Genomic DNA, 26,629 nt, shown 5'->3' with positions numbered 1-26,629 from the left:
CATCATAGTCCACTGCTACTACAACAAACTGTGGGTTATCCTCGAGAATCAGTGATACGACATCTCAAGAGTTTGGAGTATACCAACACTTCGACTACACACCTGGTGAGCGAGTACCACCACCATCCAGCCAATTTGCTGATCTGTCAAACATACACACAAATGTCTGCGCTGCAAATGATGTGATGCACTAACATTGGCAGAACCAATGCAGCCGGTGTAAAGGTGGGACATCACTTGTCAGAAGAAGTGGGGCTATTGTATCATCCAAGCTATTAAAGTCCACCTTGAGATGACAGCAGTGCCCATGGTGACACCACGGTGCCTCTTCCAGTCTTATGCAGACGTGTGCAGCATAGATTCCGAGCAGCGTAAAACTTTTCTGGCTATGTAACAGTCTCTCATCTCTTGTCTCCATCAATACTCGGGTGGATTCAGGATGAAAAGTCTCGTCTCTTCTTTCTGTTTTCACAATAAAACGAAGGGTGACCAAAAAGAATGAATCAATCATCCAGTTTTTGGAATAAGCATTTCACAAGGACGCAATATTTGTACAATTTCACAGGAGTGAGCATGTTCAAATCATATTTGATATTGATCATATAGTAATTTCTTAATTCACACATTGTGTGACCACGGATGGGGACATTTTGTTCTTTACTCTTTATCTGACTACATATTCACCTTGATCCATTTGAGCAGCTTGTTGACAGCAAGAATGGCCACTTGCTTGGTGGTCAAGGGGCCAAAGATGGCAAACAGCTCAAATCCTCCTGTTACCTGGTGTATAGACATGCAAAGAACCACAAACAGTACAGATTAGAGTCATTCTTTAAATGCAGGGATAAATAGAAAGTAGTCTCTAATAGTCCAATCATTTGATAATTTACAAATTTCATCTACACATGGCAAATGGCTGAGTAAAACCTTGCTGAAATTTCAAATCGACTCAACTACAATCATTAAATGTAATCACTTACAATATAATAGAAAATTGCATATTTCTCATCATGAAAATATTGGCTGTCATTCAGTCACAAGAAAGATTAATTAACTAGAAATGTCGCTATGGCGACTGATGCCTCCGCCATAATGCATGATTCTCCCAATAGGCGTATAGTACAATGTCTTCACAATGTGTGATCCATGATACTTTTACATAACTGGCAAAATATTGAAATGACAGGTTTGTCAGAAATGTCTTGAACTGGGTTTGCTTTAATTTTCTAACAGTGCAGGTACAAATATTTGGGGAATTGAGAATTTTTACTTGAATTCTGACAGACCTTTTTATAAGTTTATGCACTGAGTAATTTCCAAGGTATGAAGAAAGAGTGTAATGACAGTACAAATTAGAGTAATTTCCAAGGTATGAAGAAAGAGTGAAATGACAGTACAAAATTGATTTTTTATTTATCTATTTATTTATTTATCTTTTTTTTTTTTTTTTTTTGGGGGGGGGGCATTGAAACCTGGCCTTTAACCCTTAACCTTTGACCTTTGACCTTCTGGCTGGAAATTTCCAAGAGAATCTCCATTAGGTAATGCATGTAATAAGTTTTGAAACTAATAATGCAAGCATTGCATACACTAGTATATGAGGGAAATAGTAAAATTTTGAGGAGTTGACCTTGACCTTTGACCCCTGACTATTGACCCATGACCCCTAAATTCCCTAGATAATCCCTGCCAGTCAGTACATGCGTATGTACCAAGTTCCGCGAAGATACATTGAACCATTTGCGAGAAAAGTGACATTGCAACATTTTCACCTAACCTTTGACCTTTTGACCTTTGACCTTACGGCATGAAACTCTCTCTGGAGAATCTTTACACAGTAGTACATGTCTACACCAAATTTCAAGAAAATACCTTTGGGCATTGCATAGATATGGGGGAAATTGCAACATTTGTAGCATTTCACCTTGACCTTTTGACCTTTGACCTCTAGCCAATGTCACTAAAATCATATCGACTAATTGTCCCAACATACATCATCCTTGGACCAAGTTTGGTGAAAGCTGCTTCATCCAGTTTTGAGTTATCACGTAAACAGATAAATTTTAGGATTTGACCTTGATCTTTGACCTTTGACCTCTGTCCGATTTCACTGAAAAACTAATCAAGTAATTGTCCCATCATACATCATCCTCCAACAAAGTTTGGTGAAATTTACTCCATCCAGTCTTGAGTTATCGCGTAAACGGATACAATTTCATGATTTGACCTTGACCTTTGACCTTTGACCTTTAGCCGATTTCACCCAAAATCTAATCAAATAATTGCCCCATCATACTTCATACTTAGTCCAAGTTTGGCAAAATTCCAGTAAATATTACTCAAGTTATCGCGTAAACGAAAGCGGACGTACGGACGTACGGACGGACGGACAACCCGAAAACATAATGCCTCCGGCACCACTTTGTGGCGGAGGCATAAAAATGTTGAGGCAGACACCATAGTGTGTCAATCAATGAATGAAGATCTGTCATGTAATCACTGGATGCCATACAATTCTAGATGACAGGGCTTCCCTACTGACATTCAATGACAAGTTACACATGGATGCTACTGCTTTCATGTGTGAAGAAGACGATATTATGTCCCTCACTTTTTTTTTGTTTACACATAATGCATGTCCCCTCTTCCAAATTCCCCCTCTCCCCCCCCCCCCCCCCCACACTTTCTATTTAATGAAATATGCCCGTGTTCCCTCTTGACAGAAATCTTTTCTGTGCATTGATGAAAAGATTTTGAAATTTACAACTTGTTGGAAATTCTTGATAGAGGCAAACAAGTATTCCCTGAGGGAATGCAAGGGCTGATAGGGCTTGGCTATCAGGAATGTGATGGCCTGATGGACTCCAAATGTGCTGTTGTACGTCTTTACTGTTGGAGAGTATACAATGATTATTCATGGAAATCAGTATGGTACTATTTAACGACAAAGAGATCATTAGCCTGATATCCTAGGCAGTTATTGCTGTGAGATTTATCAATTCAAGAGTTCAAAACGGGATTCAAGAGGGATCATTTATATCTCTAATCCTTTTTATTGACAAATGGTACAATTCTTATTTGAAGATGAAATCAAAATGACTGGCTATATGCAATGATTATTCTTACCCATCCTAAGATAGCCTCCCTGGATCCAACGGTGAACATGATTTTGAGAGGCCTGGACGGGCTGTGCACACGTTGATGGGTGTATTGATACAATGACAAAAGTCTGCAACAGGAATCAAACGTAGAAAAATCTGTCACCTGTTGCCGCTACCATCACAACCAGGACACAATACATACTACGATTTGATATGTCCTAGAGAAATTGAGGCCAACTTAAACACAGTACATGTCAGATGTGAAAACATCAAAGTTCTAGTAATTCTGTCCATCCATTGCTTCTGGACTGTGCATCAGCATAAATGTGACCCTGCATCCCAAAATCACCAAAGAGTTTTCACCAGACACAGAATCTTAGTTTGGGGCAGGTTCTGATAGAGCAGACTCTAAGCAATAAATCACCACAAACAGACTGTCCTAATTATCTTAATAATGGTAAAGACACATTCTGGAAAAGTGTTAGCTGAGAAAAGGGGCATTGAAGTTAAGGTCTATTCAAGCACTTAATCCTCATCAAACCGTTATCTGTGCAATGAATAGGACAAAAAGAGGATGTAAAATTCTTTAGCAATCACAATGAAGGGATGATAAGATTAGCCTGTAAAATGTTCTTATCAATTCAACACATTTTATTCATGACTGGTACCAATGTTAAATTGTAGTAGCTCCATCCTTCCAAGAGCAAGCAATGTCTAAATGGTTTTTAAGAATTTGAAAAGGCTTCAAGACATACCAGTACCCAATCTCACTATTCTACATATAGGTGTTTGATTAGAATGACTAAAAAAACAACAACAACAAACAAAAAACAAAAAACAACAAAACAACAAAAAAACAAAACCCTACAATTTCCTACATGTTTCATGATTCAAAACTTTTGAATTACATAGAAAAAGAATTGTTCTTTCGGAACATATAGAAAACCCTAGATTGACTTGGCTGACCCATTTTTCCTTTTTTGAGTCTTCACATAAAATCAGGGCCCACAACTCTTGGTTAGCTTTGTGATGTATGATCAGATAATAAAGTGTTAGGCTCACCATAGGCATCATTATTGGCAAATTTCACTTTAACGCAGTATGCACAAGTTATCATTCAAGAAATGTTGTCAATATCATATTTAAATCAAATTTCACTGAGAGAATAGGGCTCTGTGTCTTATATGGCAGAGTCAATTTGTACATACTGATATAACATCAAACCTACACACCGTCACCCTACACTTAACGGGCAATATCGTTTCTACCTTACATTGAGAAACACAACATTCCAGTTTAGGGGCCCGTTTCATAAAACTTGTCATCAGTGACAAGTTGTCATTGATGTGACAAGCTATTGAAATCCTTGCATCTGATTGGCTGAGAGCAAATTTGTCATAGAAATGTGACAGTTGTCACTGATGACAAGTTTTATGAAACAGGCCCCTGGACTGAATAGTACATGAACAATGCTGGCACCTCCTACACAGCACACACACCTTTCTCTCTCCTCAGGCTGGTCATAAGGAGTGTCAAGCTCGGGTGCTGTGTATTGTGCCGTGCTCCTCGATTTGTACAGGAAGTGCCTAAGGTCACCGATGCCGACCTCTTGACATCTGAAGCTTCCCTTGGAAACAGCGCGCTCTATGGCTACCAAGCAGTTATTCCTCTGTAGTCTCTGCATGATGGTAGAGGAAGATGTGACAGTTTAAAGCACTGAGAGAGAACTCTCTACCACTCTCTCATAGCTCACATGTATTTCTCACAGGCTTAACCCTATCTAAAAGGGGGGGGGGGTGTCAAATTGACCCCCCCCCCCCCCCCCCCGACATTTCACGTGATGATTTAGCAATGCGCCAAGATTTTGCCAGGCCATTTTATGTCGTTTTTCTTTAAAGTCTCCTGCATATTTTGAGACTAAATTTGTTACATCTGGGTACACCGTTCTGAAGTTACATAATGTTTTGTACATGCATGTCAGCCTGAAAACATTTCAAATTTGTGATATTGTGTGCAAATCCAATGCAAATTGTTTTTTATTTTGTTAAATTGCTATAAATGAAATTATTTTAACCTTGAAATTAATTCTAAAGTGTCTGTAACAAATTTTGACAAAACCCCCCAATAAAACACTTACTGGCTGTAGGGTAAAAACACAATAAAATACATAAAAAGTTAACAAAGAATAAAAAACAAAAGAAATCAATTTCAATTATATGCTATTTTTTTTGCAATAAAAGTGTTTGATGTGTCTTGAGGAATTCTGAAGCAAGAAATAGCAATTTGTCAGTCTTTTAATGGAGTTACAGGAAAAAAAAAATGATTTCATGCATAAATTTGCATAATTAATTAACTAAAAATATAAAATCAATATTTTTCTACTGTATAATCATACAATCTTTTTGTTGACATCCGGCTCTACGTTCAGGCAAAATTTCGCAGCAATTGTGCCATCGGCAGCCGAGATCTGATGGGGGGGTCAAATTGACCCCCTCCCCCACCCCGCCAGAAAAGAACTTGTGTCTCAAATAGCCCAGTTAGCATAGGGTTAATGCACTTTTTAACCATCTCCACTTTGAGGGGATCATTACATTATTTGTTCCACATGAATTCTCGCCATCCTCTGGAGGTCTGAATCAGCACTGACTTTTTAATACCAGAATGACAATAGAGCTAAAACCATCAAGACTTTAGATTCCCAACACTCTAATCAGATTAAAGTCTTGACTTCACCCAGTTCAAGTACATGTACTGTGACAGTAGGTAACAAACAGGATACTACAAAAGTGGAAATTTTTCAGCATTTTGCCCGACCAGAAACTAGCATGAAAATAAAAGCACACAAACATTTTTGCTTGCTTATATGTAACACTAGAATTCCACAGAATTGAAACCATGCAAATTTAATCTTACAAGCAGGATCAACTCTTCATGCGCCGTGGTGTAAACCCCCTGTGTGCAACATTATTCTGAGACACTGACGTAGTCATGCTTTGAGATAACATTCTGCTTTTCAAGTCTAAGTAATTTCTACAGATTTCTATCGAGCTGCATAAATAGTGAGTAATGTTGTGGAGTAAATACCAAGCTTTCCTTTGATGTATTATTGAATGACAAATCTATGATTGTTTTTCTTTCACATGACCAGTAGCTACATCCAAATGTAAAGGCATGACTTTTGCATACAAAATAGTGACGGAAACTTACAATTTACACTCAAATCCAGTAGAGAACGCCGTTTGATAATCAATCACCACATAAAATGCAAGCTGCATGTATGTGTGAAAGAAATAGAAGCACAAGAAATGCTTTCATTGTACTGCAGCATTTGGCGATTCATCGATCGGATTAGGAGGGTTTGTGTGTGTGAGCAGAATATGTGAAGTTGGCACGCCGTCGACTGAGTCGGACATGGCACATAAAGAGTTAATTACTAGAGCGAAAATTTCCACTTTTACAGTAGGATGCAAGTAGGATAAAAGTATACCCTTTCTATCTCTCAAATTCCTAGACTGGTAAAAGTAGACACTTGAAAAGTGATCCGTACATTAATTTGTTCACTGGAAGACAAATAAGCAGCATTTTGCCTCACCTCTAGTATCTTCTCTTTGCAGCTTGCCATTTCAGCAAATGCCATTTTATCTACTGTGAGCAGAACTAAGCAGGCTGGACTGTTGTCTAGGTAGGAGATGTGAGCGTGAAGAAAACCACTGCTGTCAAACTTTGGTAGGCAAATTGGCAACCACGAGTCTGCACTCTTGAAAGAGGTAGACTTATTCAGCAGATTCAAGATGAGATGTAAATCTGAGATAAGAGATGAAATTGAGATGCAAAAGAAAGTTATCAATTTGAGAGCAACTTGAACGCACGAACTACACATGTGACCAGCCGGCTCAAAAACCCACAAAGAGTAGGCTAAAATGAATTTCCACTCTTCTACATAGTTTAAAAGAAAAAGCTCTAAGCTTCAAAATGACATATAACTTGTTTAAATTTTACAATCTTCATGCCTTCAACCCCTACCTCTCTCAAATAAGAGAGAGGTACATGTAGGGGTGCAATTTCCTAGAAATGCGAGAACAGAGGATTTAAAAGTCAGGGTCACTCAGTCGTGCTGTGCAGCAGTGTCAATTAAAACATGTTCTATTTCACAGTGAAAGCAGTACCTGTTCAAAAAAATAACGTCAAGAAAAATTCTGATACACATGCATCTTGATTCCATTCTTCTTTAAGTCATCGAAGTTTGACAGTAGGTAGAGAAAAGATCACTCTTCCAGGTAAGACAATAAAAAAAAAAAAAATTAGTCTGTCAACTCAAATGACATAATTATTTTGGTCCATTATAGAGAATCTTTATCTAAATTTTGGGGCATGTGTACAAATTGCTACCAATGTCTTCAAATTGACTTATTGTGCTCAATCCTGGGCTATACAGTGCCAAGATTTTTGTTTCTGTTTAAAGTACAGTTTGTACAGTCAACCATCTGGCCCCGTTTCATAAAAGATGTTAGGATGGCAACTCTTGCTGGAATGGCAACTTCCAATAGCAACAGCCAATCAGGAAGCTGGATTCTTGTCGTTACCATGACAATTGCCATTCCAGCAAGAGTTGTTATCGTATCAACCTTTTATGAAATGGGGCCCTAGTGCATTACCATCTGTGCAATATTATTCTTACTATTACACTTTTGCACACTGCCCTTTGGGATGAAATAAATGAAGTGGATCTTTTTGTTCATTGGTTGTGATTCTCTGTTACACAGCATCAATGAGTTAGCTCTCTCAGATGTAAGAATGCCTCAGTTAACCCGCTGAGGACGAACTGATTTTGCTACAAGACGCATTTCCTATAGACACCTGCCAAGTATACTCGGGACTTGTCCTCAATGGGTTAAACTGGAAGGCCACTGTCTGACCAGGTACTGGGAGGGATTAGCATTTCTTTATCCTCTATTAAGTCACCAGACTGTCTGTGCCAATCTGTACATAAAGCAGAGAATCATGGATTAATCCCCATACATTTTGCTTTTAATCTGAGCAAACTCACTAAGGCCTCACAATGCTTCAGTCAAACACAAAGGCCATGGTTGGAGTGCTGGTATAATTATGGACCAGAGGGACTATGTAATCTTTATCTACTGACAGTTTCCAGACTGTCTGTGCCAATCTGTGCATGAGGCAAGGTATAAGGGTTAGTGCCCCTATTGTTAGATATAATTACACAAAGTTAGCTCAAGTAAGTTTGAAAGTGCTTCAGTTTGAGAGGTAGGCTGAGGTGATACCATCAAACGGAAGAGAGGGATTAGCTCTTTATTCATTGACTGTTAGTTTCCAGACTGTCTGCCAAATCTGTGCACGAAGCCAAGTTTTTATAGGGTTAATCCTCTACAACAGCAATGACTCCTCTCATCTGAGTATAGCAAGTTCACCTCTCTTGCATTCTTGCAGATTATTATCTGAGGTAAATCGGGGGGGGGGGGGGGGGGGGGCATCTTTGAGGGCCTCCAGGGGGCATGGATTCCATGAATAATCATGATAGAACATTCCCTCATGTATTTACTCAGAGTAGCTCTGGTCAAAGAATTTTGTTGTTGTTGATGTTGTTGTTGTTGTTGTTTTTTTTTTTTTGTTTTTTTGTTTTTTTTGGGGGGGGGATATTCTGAGGTTCCCAGGGATTCCTGGGGTGGGGCATGGTGCCCATTTGTATAAATTCTGTCACCAATTCTGATGATAATGAATGACAAGTTTGATGAAAAATTGGACCATGCGTTTTCAGTAAAAAGATGAAAATGTGAACAATTTGGCCATATATATTTTGCTCCCCCAAGCTAACAAACCCCAAACTAGTCCTCAATTTACCAATCACCAGTCTTCCAATCTACCAAAAATCACAATTTGAGAGATGTGTTTTAATAAATTGCAATTGCAGAGGAAAGAGCAATATCAGGTGTTACCATGTCAAGTGGGCCTCCCCCCCCCCCCCCCAACTCAAGGAAATAGAACACTGTCATTAAAATCAATGTCAATATCTAGTGACCAGGTATTCCACTGCCACAAACATGCATTTATCTCTTGACAATCAACATCCTTCCATAAGAGATACCAAAATAGGCAACCAAATTGCATGAAAGTCAAATCAAGCGGTATCCCACCTGCCGGATGGAGTATATACTTCTTCATTCGCACAAGCGTGACCAACTGGTTGTCGGCGATGAGGATGGCGAAGACGAGGTCCTTGACCTTGGCGCTGTGCATTGCGCTGCCAATCATGTCGCGTATTGCACTGTCCAGGGGCAGACACCGAATGGCGGTGAGTAGGAAGCAGGGATCTGTGTCCATCAGCGTGATGAGGTTGTCAAGGAAGGTCTCCGTACCTGCGAGCACACACACACACACAAAGACAGACATGCATACCAATGCCTGGAGATACTGTAAAACGAGGAATGTTCGTGTGCATTTTAATTTCACGAATTTGGCGAGATCCCAGTTTCGCGAAATTAAAATGCATGCTAAAGATCTTGTCTACACTGTATGCACTGAATGTTAGAGGCAACTTGCGAAAATTTCATGCTGCGAATAAGGCCGTCGGCTCCCATTCGCAAAAAATGTTTATGCCGTGAAAATATCGTATTTTACAGTATATATGGCATGGTGCCAAAGGCATACCTGTACTACACTGTACTTCAATATCATAAATGTTCATGTATAAATATGGAGATCTAGATACAGATATTCAGGACTGACAATTTTCTTTTGTTATAATCTAATTTTGTTGCAGCTGAACAAATCAAGTACAGTGTACTATAAAGATGTATAGCTAATGATTTTGGTCGGGTCCTGAGTTTTTTACTTTGTTTCAGCAAAATTTCATTATAACTGTGTTTGTTATAACGGGAATGCACTTTATCATAGTACATCACTGTTTATTGTTCTAACGTGCACATGCTGACAGAAACTGTCTCAGCTGCACCCCACCATTCTTATGTCATACACATGCTACACGGACAGGTAGACATGGGTATAAACTTTATGACTTGAAATACACTTCATATTCAAAAGGAACTTCAAAAGGAACATAACTAACTCTCTGATACAAAAAGCAACAGTCCAAAGTTGGAGATGCCCATATGGTTTAACCCGTTCCTTATGGGAACCTGGTAAACCAGGTTCTCGTGGGAGCAAATGATATACGGGAACCTGGTTTCCCAAAATGAAGACAAGAGTGCCTGCTTTAGTGCCCTAAATTCATGTTATTTGTGTTTTAATGCTCAGAAAAGTGGGTTTGATAAAAAGATCAGAGTTTATTCTATCAGCATTTGTTCTCTTTGTGTTTGAAAATGGCGTGTTTCACAGTATTATGTACCTTTTCCTGAGTTAGTTTTTTGCTTGTTCCGCCGTAAACTCGTATGAACATGTACATAGCAATCAAGGCTGAGATCTGTTAGATATTCGGGTTCGCTGACCCCAGTCACCTCATTCAGGTATCTGGTTTTTGTGTAGAACAAATGATTCTGTGAGCTCATCAGCGCACGCTCTATTCATACCTCGCTCCCGATCGATATTTCCATTGTTCACTTGCACATGTAGTTGACTGTGGAAAGGGGGATACAATGTACCAGCTTGACTGCCTTCACACAGGTGGATTACCAACCTGTCTGCCTCTTTGTCAGCGGCAAAAAGAATCTCGTTTGGGAGCATTAAAGGCACTCAGAGAATTGCGGAAGGAACGGGTTAAGTGAAGACTAATATTATTGTCTCTGACATCACATAGAATGCTATTCATCCATCCTGTTTGTATTGATTAAGGATGACCACACTCAACTTGGTGAAAAAAAAAAAGAAACTCTGATTCTTCATCACATATTACGTGGAACCTAGTGCTAATATTGTACTCGCCTCCAGTAACTTTCGTAAATCGTAGTTGTCTCTTTTCTCGAAGACTCTTGAAAGCTGCGAATGGGTCAGTACACTGAGTATATGGTTGTAGCAATACGTTAGCTGCATCAGTAACTGAAATAAGGAGATATGAAGACAATGTCAAGTACAGATTTTGTGAATGTGTTGGTTTAATGAAATACTGAATGGCTTCATTTGCAAGTAGAGATAATTTTCAGGAAGGTATTATATATCATTGTGAGGAGGTACAAATGGTTAGGAGAAAAGAGTCGCATTTACATGTACTCTTCAGATCAAATCAGGGAACTCTTTGCTAGCTAATTGTATAGTTTGTGTTCATCTGCTAATTTATATCTGAAAAACCCAGTGTAGAAAATGGAATTAAGAAATGCCACCTCATTTCACTGCATTTGAAAAACCTGCAATACCAAGACATTGGGGGGGGGGGGGGGTGGTGAAGGAGGGGCAGACAACAAAAAAACAATCTCTCTGGCACCCTTAAAGTGTAGTGAAAACTTAGTTCTCATATGGCCACAAACTGTCCAATATTTTGCCTCCACGATGTACAAACATGCATAAGAATGTGTGAACTGATGCTGTAATAACATGATTTCAGTTTGGTGACAAGGAAAATGTGACATATTCAGCCAAAGAGGTTCGCCAAAAGTACTGCTATCCAGAGCTTTCCTTCTTCCTTGTTGCAACGTCATTTTCATAACAAATTTATCAACTAGAAAATCACTCTGAGAGCACAGACCTCCGCCAAGCAGCCTACTTTCCACCGAGGAGATTTTTCTCCTCTCCACCCCTGGTGAAAAGCTCTTTGGGCTCTTCCATAGAGATCAGCGATATCCACCCATAGGTATACATGCTGAAAAATTGCCTGATTTCCCAATATAGAAGCCTTTGTTACGTCATAAACCCTCAGCTGCGCGGCGCGCCTCGCTCCAGAAAGTGGAGCACACGCACTTTAGTGCGCGCATGAAAATCTAAAACATGCGCAGCTTGAACTCCAAGTTCATTGACCCTACCTGCAAATACTAAAAAATCCTTCATAAATTCCCCAAAAATCTCATATCACTACCAAAATTTGATCATCTATTACTTGTGTCATTCTCAACCTTCTCCTGCAAGTTTCATCCAAATGCGTGCACAACTTTTTGAGTTATTTTGCACAAGAATAAACTAACAAAACAAACAAAACCAACGGTAACGAAAACATAACCTCCTCCCTTGGCGGAGGTAATAATCAACAAATTGGGCCACAGCAGTATCCACCGATCTTTTGCACTTGAGCGTATTGTATGCAACTTGATGGAACATACAATTGCCAGGGCACAATCAATCATCACTTAACATGATACCTACTTCTGAATAGGGAGGGCACTTCAGGAATAAAAATTGTGTACTATGATCATATTTGACATCTTTGATCTCAAAATACTCCAAAATATCTTAATATCCTGACAAATCATGTCAGGCTGACAGGTTTCTTGGTAGACCCTTTTGATGTATGCAGCATTTCTGAGAATATGTTTTGCTTTGGCATTAAAGAAGTACAGTATATAAACACTGGATGAGGCATTCAATAAAATTAATGCATTACATTCATTCTACATTGTACGTCTTGTGACACATCAGGGAGAGCTGACAGCTCTGAGATGTTTCAAGTGAAAATTTCAATTCAGATATACAGAAAGATGCCTGCTCTACAGTGTAAACTTCTAAAGAAATACTTTGCACACACTTCCCTTATCAAAATAAGTATGGGCCTGACTTGATTCTAAAAGGGAGGTGTTGCAGACAGAGTAAAAAATTATGTGCGACACCAGCGAGAATTTATAGGCTCGCTGAATATATGGCGCGTTTAGTTACATAATACCACACCTGTTGTGGGACTTCGTTGGTCTTTGATACTGCCACCAGTATAATTGGTGGCCTCTGTAGAAATACAAACAGGTGTTTGCCGGCTACAAATGACCTGAGAAGAAAGAAGCATGTGTTGGAATTCATGTCAGGGTGAAAGTCATAGCAACTACATCCAAAATAAAGCAAAAACAATCAAACAAACAAACAATCCTCACTGTCTACCAGTGGTATAATCCAGTTCGTAACTACAATTTGTAGCTCATGTGCACATTGGTACAAATGACCTTTCCGTTTTCTCAGTTGGCTAGGCACTTCACTTGTTCTGGAAAAAAGCATACTGCATGAAGTGGCCCAACGTAGCAAGTACAGTTGTAGCAATTTATGGAATTCATGTTCAAACAAAAAACAAAATTGCGCTGAGCAGATGACCAGAATAATCTGACAGTTATCAGCTGGGAAAGCATATATACTGTATAATTTCAGGGTTTTCCAATGAATGTATTGATATTTTTTTCTCTATTATTGCTGCCACATACCAGGCTTACTGTCTGGTGGATGTGCTGGAAAGTGCTATTATAATAGGATCACATGAACAATCATTAAATCACAGAAGCTTGGCTTAGTGACTTTACAAACCAACATGCCTGTTAGTACTAGTGACCCTTTTCTGCTCATGCGCAAAGTGAAATTACGAACTGGTCTAGAGCCAAATGGACGCTTCTTCAAACAGAAAACATCACAGTCATAATTGGACACAGTCGTTGTTATGCACTACATTTTTGTGACAAACAGCACTAAGTACATCTATATCATTATATCTCTTCATTATATCTTTATCTCTTCCTCCTCTTGCTGCATACATTCTTCCTCTGAATTCCCAAACTGGAAGGCTACAACACAATAACTTTGTTTATGAGAAAAGTGAAGACGAGAAATAAATAATATTAGCTCTGATGACACAAATGGACACACAGAGCTACAGAAGAAATGCAAAACCTCTCCATGAAGTTCAGCTTGGCCCAAAAGATGCAATACTGACTAATTTTCAGCATCTATCATCAAATCTTGTGTGCAGTATCACAAAACATTTTTCTGGACATCACACACAATATTAACCATCGACTATGAGAAGTCACATAAATTAATGACATGATTTGAGAGGTACGTGTACATTGTGAGTCTAGTCTCCCAACGAATACAGCAGCATACTCTCTACTAAATCCTGCAACTTTTGGGTCTTCTTCCTCGTCATATTCAACATCTACACAGTTATCAAATATCTGTCCACGACTTGGCACATCACATCGCAGAGCCTTCTCATTTGGAGCCATCAGGTCATTCTGGCTACACTGTTCCTCAAGGCTAGGTCACTGTAGAAGGTGTGGCATGGTTTGAGGTGTGCCACCATCACAATTTATGTTGTCATCAGTTGAATATCCCCACTTTTTCATGCTGATATGAACTCCTGGGTTCAAAAACCGTCATGAGCGCAATGTAATTTTTGATGACTTCAGCGCTTTATAAGAGGCCACTATTATTTAATACAACTTGAGATAAGAAGTGTGCTTGTACCTGAGAGTGTTCTTCTCTATTTGCACAAAGGAGACGAGGGTGAGCATTACTCCCATGAGGGGGTTGAGTTTGTCCTCCTTGCCATACCTGTCAGAAGCAATTAAGAGAATATTCTTCATATTGGACAATGACATGCATTGTAGCATTGTCTCCTAGCAAGCACAATGATCAAAATACTAATCATCATGGCATTGCCTAAACTATGATTTGAGGTCATCAGTATTTTTATTTGCAATCAGACAATACTGTACTTTGGTATCTGAGACAATTGTAACAAATTGTAAGATATGGTCCCTATTTAGGAAGTTGGTATTTTGATGTTCCAATCCAGGTGAGCTTTATACATTCTGTGAATTTGTAGCATTGCATGGCATAGGGATGACTTTGACAAGGTTCACACTGTCATCTGTAATAAAAAGTTCCAAGAGCATATCACTGGAATTACAGCATCACTGTTATTGTACAGAAATTGAGTACTTGCACTTTGTTGAGTCTACATAGATCTTTTCTGATGTCTTTCAACATTAAATCAGAATATGCACTATTGTTGGGCCATCATTTCTATCAGTCAGAATTTCTCTGAGGGAACAAGGACAGATGGAAAAAAAAGAAGCTTTTCAACTTTGAAATAACAAGGTGATATTACCAGAGAATCAAATCTGTGTTATTCACTTCCTACACACACTTCAAAAGCACATTCAGCGAAAGAGATAAAATATACCGTCAGCACGTGTTGACTATATTCTTCATGCTATTCTACGTTACCTCGAATAGATCGGCTTTCCGGCATTGCTGAAGACAAATACATGTTTCTTCTTCTCCTTCCATTCAAGGCTGAACATATCTGTCAGGAGATCAAATGAATACTACCTCAAATATGTGACCTGCTACAACAAAAGGATCCGAAAGTCGGGGAGGACAACTTTCGGAAAATGGCATGACATTATTCCCTTTATAGCACAACTCATAAAAGTACTCGGTTGCGGAGATATCATTGATTTTATTAGCGCATGTGAAGTGGTTGAGGAAATCAGAGTTTCGAGAAAACATGCCTTCAAAGTTTTCCTTCCGACGCTATCATGACCAAGGGGGGAGGGGGCGAGACAGTTTTCACCAATTGACAATAGAAGGTATGCTCCTAGCTAACCTTCGAGATGTTCATTCAAGCTTAGCATCAGCGGTCTACGCACGACCAATTAGTAATTAGGATGCCACGCACTGACCAATAGGATTACTCCCTCGTTGTCAGGGGCGGAGTCTAGCTGCAGCACTAAATCCAAATCTGCGGACACGTTTCTGTTACATTGAAAGTCAGAAAATCATGGCTCAGAAAAACGCTGATTTCTTGCCTTTCCTTTCATCATTTAGCTTCAAAATTTTGGCACATGATAGACAAAGCATTAGACTACAAAATTATGCCAAAAACAGAAATCCTATTGTTTTGACCAATTTTGATGATGTGACTTCAAACTCAATTTTCTCAGCTCAGCTGTCAGCGACTTTAGGATCCTTTTGTTGTAGCGGGTCACATATCAATTTATCTAATTTTTACAGCACACATGTAAATATTTATGTTTGATATTCCTCGTTTTGATCAATGATATGAAACTAGAAAAGCACTCGGAGAGCGCAGACCTCAGCCAAGCCAGGAACTCATTTCCACCCATACATGCAATTTCCCAATGATATAGAAACCTTTTGTTTACGTCATCAGCTCCTTCCTTGGCATAGGTAATAAGGTTGATAATCATGATCCATTTGAGTGGTAGAAGGCTCTATAATGCACCATGTATTCTTTCTTGGGTATGTTGCCCTGGAAAGGGCCTACACACTCCCAATGTTTTGGCAAGCATTTTCTTGCTGTTTAAGGAGGCCTTCTACCATCCATTTTTCCACTGCCACGGAAACCTCCAAAGATTTCAATTTTATGATCTGTCCATGTTCACTCCTTCCTTTCCCCCCTAACTACAAGTACCACATACTACACAAGATTCCAGATATTCAGAGAGTGTGTTCTCTACATGACTTAAAATGGAAGAAATGTAAGAATGAATGGCCAGACCTTTCATGTATACAATATGTACATATTACCAGTAAAGTCTTCCTAACTAGCTATTAAACAACACTTCTTATGATGTCATGGTTGGTATCTACTACTAACATAATGTTACCATGAAGTACTTGCAAAGGAATATTACACAAGCTACATCACTTTACTAATGAATGAGTGCGCAGTTACATAGCTCCAGTGCTAGGTAGGTCTTCGGGTTATCTAACTTTTTTTTGCATGTGATTCAGAGGCTTTAACTCTTTCGATAGTTACCAAGAATCAGAGGGTACAAGCATTGTGTATCACAACACAAATACGTCTGTATTTCTCATGGATTGCTTCATGAGTATAAAATCAAAGGTACTGTATACGCTGAATATTTCGCAGTTTTATTTTTTGCGAATTTCACGAGTTGGGTGCTATTCGCGAAATTAAAGACACGCGAAAATAATGACTCTGATCCCAATATGAATGTGACACACACGTATATATTTCTCCGTTCAGTACAGTAGTCACAATCGCGATATTAACCACTTGCGAAATCGTCGGGAAGTCCCAATTTGCAAAAATTTAGACTCGCGAAATATCTTCTCTCACTGCTGTATGACATGGCTATGTGGTATTGCAATTCTACTGTTTAAAGGGAACCATGACAGATGATGATGATGGTGATGGACACCACGTACCTTCAGCCGGTTGTGGCCTCTCATCGTGCTGGACCCTATCAACCATGCTACCTGAGCGTATCCTCATCTCCTCCTCCTCCGACGATGGATCGGTCGCCTCTACCTGGGCATTGAGGTCATTCTCCACCATCCTCGCCTCCGTCTCAACACTGAGGGAGAGGTCATTGACCCGATCACTGAGGTCTGTCTCCCTAGTCTCATCATGGTCTTCACTCGCATTAATCTGAAGAAACAACCATAAAAAAGGGGGAAAGGAGTACATTATCTGCACAATTCATCAGAATTGTGTTTTTTTTTTCACCTCCTTATCTAAGTTTCCTTTGAACAATTTTAACAACACCATTTCTTTTTGCTTTGTCTTTGTCCGATGACAAATGCAGGGCTGCCAACTCTCACTCATTTTGGTCCTTTCTCACTCTAAAACTTTATTTCATTTGCATGCATTTCTATTGATCTCACTCATTTTGACTCCTAAATTATAGCATCGGCCGATGGGAGTCTCACTCTCAACTAGTTTCCAATGTTAGCAGCCCTGCAAATGTGAAACGTGTGATGATGCGTAATTTGTGTCCATTTGCAGCAAAAAAGCATTAAACTGCACATCTTTCACTCTCTCACCCATCTATCTATCTATCTATCTATCTATCTATCTATCTATCTATCTATCTATCTATCTATCTATTGATCTATCTACAGTATCAGTCATATATTTCCTTTTGGTATTTGCATATATCAACATGAAATCCATGGGCACAGAACACCAAAACCTATACTGCAAGTTTACCACTATGTATGTACAATTGTACTTACATGTGGACCAGACGTCGGTGCAACTTTGACTTCATCCCCATAAAAATTGTGGGGAAAAACACCCCTGTAAATGAACACTGGACATCATGGCAATTGTACACTTACAAGCCCATACTGTTTCTTACACCCACACACATACATGCACACACATGCATCATCTTCAAGACTGAAGGGAGCATATGAAATGGAATAATTAAAAAAAAAAAAACGGTCACACTGGCCAAAAATCAAGAAGTTTAAGATTGTGATCTTTAATATCTCAATCTTTTGTCAGTGTGACCGCAAACTTCCCATAAAACTTCTCACAATACTTCCCACTCAAAACTAGGGATATTTCCCCCACCCCTGCCAAACTTCTTGATCTTTTGCCAGTGTGAATGCTAGAAACTGAAACTCTTCAAAGTTTGTCACATGACCAGTCCACCACCTGTTTGCGGGCTGTGCCTCAGAAGCATGCGGTCATTGTGATGTACAGGTGTTCATTGTTACATCACAATCACTAGCCATCAGGCAATGCACTCTTTCTTCCTTCTTGCGCACAAGCACTAGTGACCCAAACTTATAGATCCAAAGATCAAGAAGTTTGGCTGCAAGTGTGAACAGACGACCAAAGATCACGGAGACTTCATAATGTTTAACTTCTTGACAGAGCTACCAAGTCTCCTGCATACTGCGTGAGACTCACACATTTAGGGTCTGTCTCACAATCTCACGCATGGCACCCATTTTTCTCACGCATCGGAACATACTGTAGCTCAAAGGATTAAAGTGATACACCTGTAGTTGCAATTGAAGTATATATTTCCCTTTTATCTTTCAAAATAAGGAAAAAATAGATCGCACCATTAAGAGCTAAAAATTGAAAAAGCTCCCTACCAGAGGGGGGACTCCCCTCTCCAACACCCTCCCCCTGCTCAGATGCTTCGCTCCCTCACGCGTACATGCGCACGCCTAGACTCCAAGACATGAGAGTCTTACTCATAACAATTTCTTGAACTTGGCATATCTGTCTTGATCTTTTGCCAGTGTAACTATGGCTTTTGATGCAAATGTCGGGCAAAGTATCTGCATTGTGCTTTGTCGAGGTTTATTACTCACTGAACCAGCCACAAAGACCTCATTCTGAAAGTTTTCTTCCTCCAAGATTGGTTGCTCTGCTCCGCCATCAACCTCATTCTCCACGATTTCCGCTATTGTTCCACTGACCACTCGCCTCCTTCCTTGATTTTCTTCCACATTGAGGTCATAGTCCAACTCCTCATAGGAATCTCCTGCAACCAAAATCGGATGTTGGCTGATATAAGAGAAAGAGAGAGAGAGAAAAAAAAAGACAGGGCATCATAACAAACACAAGCTGTTCTGTGTTTTAAAGAGAAAACTGTGCACTGACAAAAAAAAAAAAAATTAAAATATTAAAACATCAAATCATGAATGTAGGTGGAATGTAAGGCAAATGCCTGTTTCATTTGCATTCTTTTCTCTTTTTGGGGGACAAAGATTTGCTTCCAAATTAGTAATAAGGATTTCATAAAAGTTATATTTCATTTCTGATGTTAGATGGACGTAGCAATACAATGTAGTGATCTATGGAGGGCATGCAGAGTGCAAATTTAGATAATGAAACTACATTGTACCCCTTAGCAGTAATAGTTATACTGTAAAACGAGGAATTTTTGCGTGCATTTTAATTTCGCGAATTTCGCGAGCACAAAAATTCGCGAAATTAAAATGCACGCGAAAGCTTTTGTCTACATTACATGCATTGAATGCCAGTAGCAATTCGCGAAAATTTCGTGCCACGAAAAAGGCTGTCGGCTTCAATTCGCGAAAATTTCATGCCGCGAATATATCATGTTTTACAAAAAAAAAAAATATCCACCATTGCATATATACTGTAGACCCAGCAAATGACTCGGAACAAAAATCAAATCACATATCATATTTCAGCTAAATAAATATGAAACTTGCCTTAACCCTATTCTAATTGGGGGGGGGGGGGGGGGTCACCCTCGACATTTTGCACCTCCATTCCGTAACGCGCAAAGATTTTGTTGCGTCATTTCATGACTTTTTTCTTTGAAGTCTCCCACATATTTGCGACGTCCAGGTACACGGTTCTGAAGTTACGTAATGTTTTGCATTTGCATGTCAACCCGAAAACAGCTCAAATTCATGATATCTTGTGCAAATCCAATGCAAATTGTGTTTTTTGGTTAAATTGATATAAATTGGATTATTTCAATTTTTAACCGTTAAAATCAATCAATTCTAGTGTAGATAAGCTTGAAAAGTGCCTGCAACAAATTTTGGCAAAAATACATTACAAAACAAAAAGTCGAAAAAACAATAAAATACATAAAAATTAACAAAACAATAAAAAACAAAAGAAACTGATTTTGATTGTGCTATTTTTTTGCAAGAAAATTGCATGATGTGTCTTGAGGAACTCTGACACAAAAATTTAGCAATCCTTCAGTCTTTTGAACGGAGTTATAGGTGAAAGAATGATTTCATGCATAAATTTGCATAATTAATTAATCAAAATAGAAAATCAATATTTTTCTATTGTATAATCATGCAATCTTGTAATTGACATCCGGCTCTATATTCAGGCAAAATTTTGCAGCGATCGCGCGATCGGCGGCCGAGATCTGGGGGGGGGGGGTCAAATTAACCCCCCCCCCCCCCCCAGTAAAAACTTGGTCTCAAATAGCCCAGTTAAAATAGGGTTAAAGCCAGCCAAAATGAATTAAAAAATTGAACAAATGTACACTCTGTCTCTGATACATTTTGGTATGGGATGGGATTATTCTTTTCCTTCCTGTATAGAGTCCAGCTATACATGGCAATTTTTCTGAATTTTACAAAATTATAATAGACCAATAAAAAACATGGAAAAAACTATGGAGGCATGACATTATCAACTCTGTCATTTGAATATTCACAAGGACTGGTCAAGAAATATGTCCTGAAGAAAAGTGCAATTTCAAAATGTCATATCTTCTTTATTTCTTTATTCGATTTTTGTCATTTTGGGGACAATCTGTAGTGTTGTTTTTTTCTCTCTTTTTTGTTGTTGTTGAGAGTTTATCAATATGCAATGCAATTCAATTCAATTCAATTCAATTCAATTTATTGAAAACCAAACCAAACATAGTCCCCAAGAAGCACAGCTTGTGAGTGGGGCCTACGATAACATATAACATATTATTTTTGGGGTGGATTTCCTCTTCAATCTGGTACACTTTGACCAATGCATTGGCACTTGAAGCTAAGAATAAGGGCAGATTAAGGAGCAAAATCATATACCGATGCAAACTGCCAATAAGTGCCATTGATTTTTGCCTGTATACATGATTTTGGGTGGGGTGGTTGCGGTGCGGTGCCAGTGCCACTCGACCCCTGGTGCTGCACTAACTAGCGCACTGCGTGCCGTGCCATGTGGCTGTCGTGTTTACATTCAGCAACAAAGCGATATTTCATCCCGTTTATAGTATACTAAGGAAAAAGGGGGTTCTGAGGCCTCCTATAGCAGCCTCGAGCAGCCTTTGAGCTCAGTATAAACAGACAAAATTCAGAAAAGGAGATGTGATCAGGTCAGGTTCTGAAACCACCTACAGGGGGAGGTTTCAGAGGCGGCTATAGCCTGATAGCAGCCTCGAGAAGATTCGACTGCAGTATAAACGCATAGGGCCTTAAGGGGTTCGAGAAGCTGCTTTTTGGCCGACCCGGAGGTAATTGCTGAAGGTCATCGCCTGCTTACATAAACAACCCAGATACCAGCCATCTCGACCAATCCCTGTTGCAGAAAGCCTTTCAACTTGCACACTTTCACTCAAAAGCACGCACCATAAATCAGAGGGGAGGAGAAGGTTGGGCCTGCTAAGGTCTGCTTTTAGCGAGCAGCAGATAAAATGACGAGACGAGAGCCTGCTTTTTCAGAGTGGGCTTTTGCACCTCCTCGAGGAGGCCCTGAAACCCGCTAGCAGTTACATAAACGGGGTATTTATTAGAGCAAGACTGAGGTTCTGATACAGGCCCGAATGTGCTAAATCCATTTCGTTCACCACCAGGCGCGCCGGAAGCAGTTTTGGATTGGGGGGGCAAATATTGGAGGGGGCTCACGATAGACCATACATATGTTACACAATATACATATACACACACACGCACACACACACATATATGTGTGTATGTGTGTGTGTGTATATATAATATATATATTATATATAATATATATATATATGTAAAGTGGCGTACGGTGGGTCGAAACATAGGGGGTGGGCACCTTGTGGGAAAAGTAATTTTGACGGCGTGTATGCTTGTGCCGTGTGTGCGTGCGCTATTATACAAATGATGCACAGGATAGAGTGTGTTAGTGTAGGCGTGGTGCACTCGAGGGTATTTACAATTGTGGAAAACATGCACGAGGCGAAGCCGAGTGCAAGTTGCACTACATTGTAAATACCCAAGAGTGAGCTACGCCTCCACTAATGCCACGAAAATAATCCTGTGCATCATTTGTTTTATAAAATGGGTCGAAATTTTCGAAAACTAACATCATTTTTTCAGCGTTTTTTCACGTACCTTTGTGGGTCAAAGGACGTCCGAAGATGTTCGTCCCAAACATTTACGCACGTCGCACTCGCGGAAGGTCCCCGCACAAACAGTATAAGTATAATGGGGGGTTGGGTTTCCGGACACTTAAGTTTCCCGCATGGAAACTTACTTATTTTACAATAGAATATGCACCCTTTACCTTAAAGACTTGATATAGGACCTCCTCATATAGGCCTACTAGACAACATACTCTGAAAAACGGCGTGAGAATTAACCTGCTAAATCGTTGGATTTTGCTCTTCAAGGTGACCTCCATGTACGCGTTCCGGTCCCCATAACGCTTGGTCTACTGTACTGTACAAAGTGTACGTATAGTAGAGTATACGTACGTACGCCACACCATGTTATGCACAAGGGAAGACAGGCCGGCCGGCCAAACTAGAAGTTGTTTACAGGATTGACAGCGCGTATGCATGCAATTCATCAAAGGAGCCCGCCGCGCGCACAGACGATCGGCAATCTACCATAGGATTACAGGCAGTGCCATTGTACTGAAGTAAAGGAAGGAGGTGTGGTCCTCATTTCAGCGCTTCCTATTGGCTACATTCTTGAACCCATTTTATAAAATGGGACTACAATACATTACGGAATGTTGGTACATTCAACAATGCAGTCATTGAGCAACACTGTAAGTTTTCCTTACATGGATTATGGAATGACGGTGTGAAACGACAAATTATATACTGTCAGCAGCATCAGGAGAATTGCATTTAACAATAAAATGCGAGCGAGCGGAGCGAGAGAGCTTGAAAATTGTAAAATTTTTACAGTCCCAAAAACTGCCGTTTTGTAGCTATATCTTTCACTTTTGGAAATTATGGGGGGGCATCGGGCGCAACTGCTGGCAATCACTGGCGGCAACATTAGGAGAATGGCATAAACCATTCAATGCGAGCGAGCGAAGCGAGCGAGCTTGAATATTTTGACATTCTACAGTCCCAAAAACTGGCGTTTGTCGCTATATCTTTCGCTTTGGAAATTAATGGGGGCGCATCGGGCACAAACTGCTGGCAATTACTGGCTGCAACGTTAGGAAAAGGGCATAAACGAATAAATTTGACGATTAATTTTGACATTTTACAGTCCCCAAAACTGCCGTTTGTAGCTATTTTTTTTTTTTTTTTTTCGCTTTGGAAATTAAGGGGGGGGGGGGGGGGGCAGCCCAGGCACAACTGCCGGCAATTACTGGCAGCAACATCAAGAGAATGGCATAGCGATTGAATGCGAGCGAGCGGAGCGAGCGAGCTTAGAAATTTTGACATTTTACAGTCCAAAAACTGCTGTTTGTAGCTATGTTTTTTCGCGTTTATTCATTTATATACATATCTATCTTATTTCATCTATTTTTTATCTATTTATTTATTTATTTATTTTTTTTTTTTGGAGGGGGCTTTTTTGGGGGGGCAAAAATGCGTTTTGCCCCCCCACTTTTTGGATGGGGGGGGGGCGGGGGCCGCCCCCCCCCCCACACTTCCGGCGCCTATGTTCACCACTGTTCTTATTCACAATGATCAGATAAAGGAAATAGAGAGTGGGAGGGAGAAGCACGCGCCAAGCAGGCAGGCAGGCAGAGAACTAGTTGAAGCGCAGATATTGCGCAACATGAAAAGCAACGACTGGGACTACAATGTAAAGCATTTTGTATGCATTAACTCCGTTCTTCCATTTCCATCTTTACCACAACCTAATGACATGTGTCTTGCGTAATATGCTGTATTTTTTCCCCGAAGTCTTAAAAATCAGATCGCATGTACTGTACTCAACTTGCAAGAGGTCATATGAGAAAAGTGAATGTACCTTGCGCCTGGTTCTTCCCCTTGGAAAACCACGGGCTCTTCTTCTACAGCCGCCTCAGCCATTCTTTTTACATGTTGTGATTCGTGCCTTGCATGCATTATCATGCATAACGTTAGAGATGAATGTAGGTGTGTGTGGGCTTTAGTAGTGTAGTTACCCAGCAGTTTCCTTGCATATGGCACCGCTGATTGGCACCACACAGAGTTCTGTGATTGGCACCCAAATCTCCTTTTTCTTTTCTTTTTCTTTTTTTTCGCCGATCCCTGTGTAATATTTAAAGGGATCGTACAATTTTGATTGAGACCTAATTTCAGGTTTCTAACATTTTTTTTTGGTGAGATAATGAGAAACCTCTTATGAAATATGAAAGAGCATGTAGTTCTATGAGGAATTCAACTTTTATTTGATGAAAATTGGTTTTGAAATGGCTGAGATATCCAAAAAAGAGCAATTCTAATTAAGTGTGGGACCCACACTTTATCACGATCGCTTTGTTTTACTTTATTTTTGGATGTTTCAGTCATTCCAAATCCGATTTTCATCAAATAAACTTTGACTTCCTCTTAAAATGGTATGCTCTGTGTGATACTATATCATAAGTGTTTTCTTGGTATCTCGCAAAAAGTTAAAAGCCCAAATCTCATCTCCACCAATACTGTGCCATCCCTTTAAGCCGTAGGTACCTACCCCATCTACGTTTGTGATTAAAGATACAATGTATGTAGTGTGCTACTAAAAAGGAGCCGCTTAATGAAAAGTGAGAAAAAAATCTCTTTGGCGAGTAGCTAGGTGCCTATACGAGTAAACACCTGTGAGAAGGTCTCCTGATTTTCAGGTGCAATTGTACGTGAATTCTTACCCAATCTTGTTTTGGTAAAGTAAGACCTCACAGAACTGAAACGCCTATAGAAATCAAACATGCATACCAAATATTAATACAGTATGTCCCAGAAAAAAAATACAACAGCACCCTCCGCACCAAGAACTTTGAAAATAGATAATTAATCCAAATATACTTTCAGGTTGTGAAACTATAACTTATGAGGCCTATCCACGTTTTACAGAAAACCCCATTCGATTTGCTTCAGCGGTCAAAGAGAAATTAGGATTTTTGCAGAGCATGTCAGGAATCCGTTCCCTCCAAGTTCTGTCCATTGCGTTCACACATGAATATGCAGTTCCAAGAGCATCCAAGTGCTAAACTGGGAAGAATCAGACTCATGACCTGCTTATATCCACATTTCACTGTGACCACTTAACAAAGCTGAATGGATTCTTCTGCAAAATATAGCTAAAATGTTATATTTTAGGACCCTGAAACAGTATGCAGACAGTTTAATCATAATAATATATGGGAAGTTATCAATGCAAAAATCCGGTTGTAATTTTTTTTTTTGGGACATACTGTATATACTAACGGAATACAGACCGCAAGGACTGTAGGACTATGGCAGCCACAGCTATTTTTAGATCCAAAGAATAATAACTGAATCATTTTATCATGAATTTCATATAATCTTGGTCTCATTTATTAGAAAGCTTTATCTATACTGCACTTATAGTAGATGCAAATTAAATGACATTTACTGGTAAATGACTATTTTGTTGCTCAACTGTTGTGTAACAAGGGAATCACTGGTACGGTATGTCTCCTGAGCCTTGCGGCTTTCTCTGTGAACTCATCGACACATTTTTACACTGTACATAGGCCTATTTCTGTTTTTTTTAAATTATCAATAACAAGTGAATTGAATCGAAAAAAAATATTCATTAGTAGAAAATTGAGCAAAGAAAATGGGATTGACCATCGGGATTCGAACCCGAGACCGCCTGATGCAATAGCCCTGTGCTCTACCGACTGAGCTATAGAAAGCCCTAGTTCAGTGTTCGTCCCAGAAACCCTAAATTCTCATTGCTCGGATGGTCAGCTATAGCAGTATGTTTGTGTGTGACACACACATACACACTTGAACCTGGCATAAGCCCTCCAAGGATAATTCAACTTGGGGATAAATGCGAGGGATCACCGAAGTGATGTTTTTCTGTTTGCGTTTTTATAAAAAAAAAATATTGTGTAAATTGTCAGTTTATGATAGAGGTTTTGAACTGTATAACGTATCGGAGCAAACTTCACTGCTATGATCGTGATTGTGAGTCATATCTACCTGATTATTGCTCACAGTCACGTTTCTTACTAATACTCAGATGTATAAATGGTATTAATGATT

The 26,629-nt window shown here is 39.6% G+C and overlaps 1 protein-coding gene across 1 annotated transcript; it reads right to left on the bottom strand.

Moving 5' to 3' along the window:
* On the bottom strand, nt 1-24,471 carry LOC139723769 (protein SAND-like). Its single transcript, XM_071634979.1, has 13 exons — nt 24,402-24,471; nt 19,083-19,278; nt 17,175-17,397; nt 15,204-15,282; nt 14,439-14,525; nt 12,885-12,978; nt 10,994-11,111; nt 9,254-9,475; nt 6,694-6,905; nt 4,601-4,779; nt 3,127-3,229; nt 685-780; nt 1-462 (listed from the first exon to the last, which is right to left on the bottom strand). The coding sequence occupies exons 1-13, from the start codon at nt 24,461-24,463 to the stop codon at nt 418-420; spliced, it is 1,716 nt and encodes a 571-aa protein (XP_071491080.1). The 5' UTR covers nt 24,464-24,471; the 3' UTR covers nt 1-417.
* Nucleotides 24,472-26,629: the final 2,158 nt, after the last annotated feature.

Source organism: Diadema antillarum, unplaced genomic scaffold, assembly GCF_040938485.1.
Source record: "Diadema antillarum isolate AM-2024a unplaced genomic scaffold, OU_Dant_1.0 scf00000199, whole genome shotgun sequence".
NCBI classification, from domain to species: domain Eukaryota; kingdom Metazoa; phylum Echinodermata; class Echinoidea; order Diadematoida; family Diadematidae; genus Diadema; species Diadema antillarum.
Note: the sequence above shows the minus strand (reverse complement) of the source record. Positions and strands in the feature narration are given on the sequence as shown.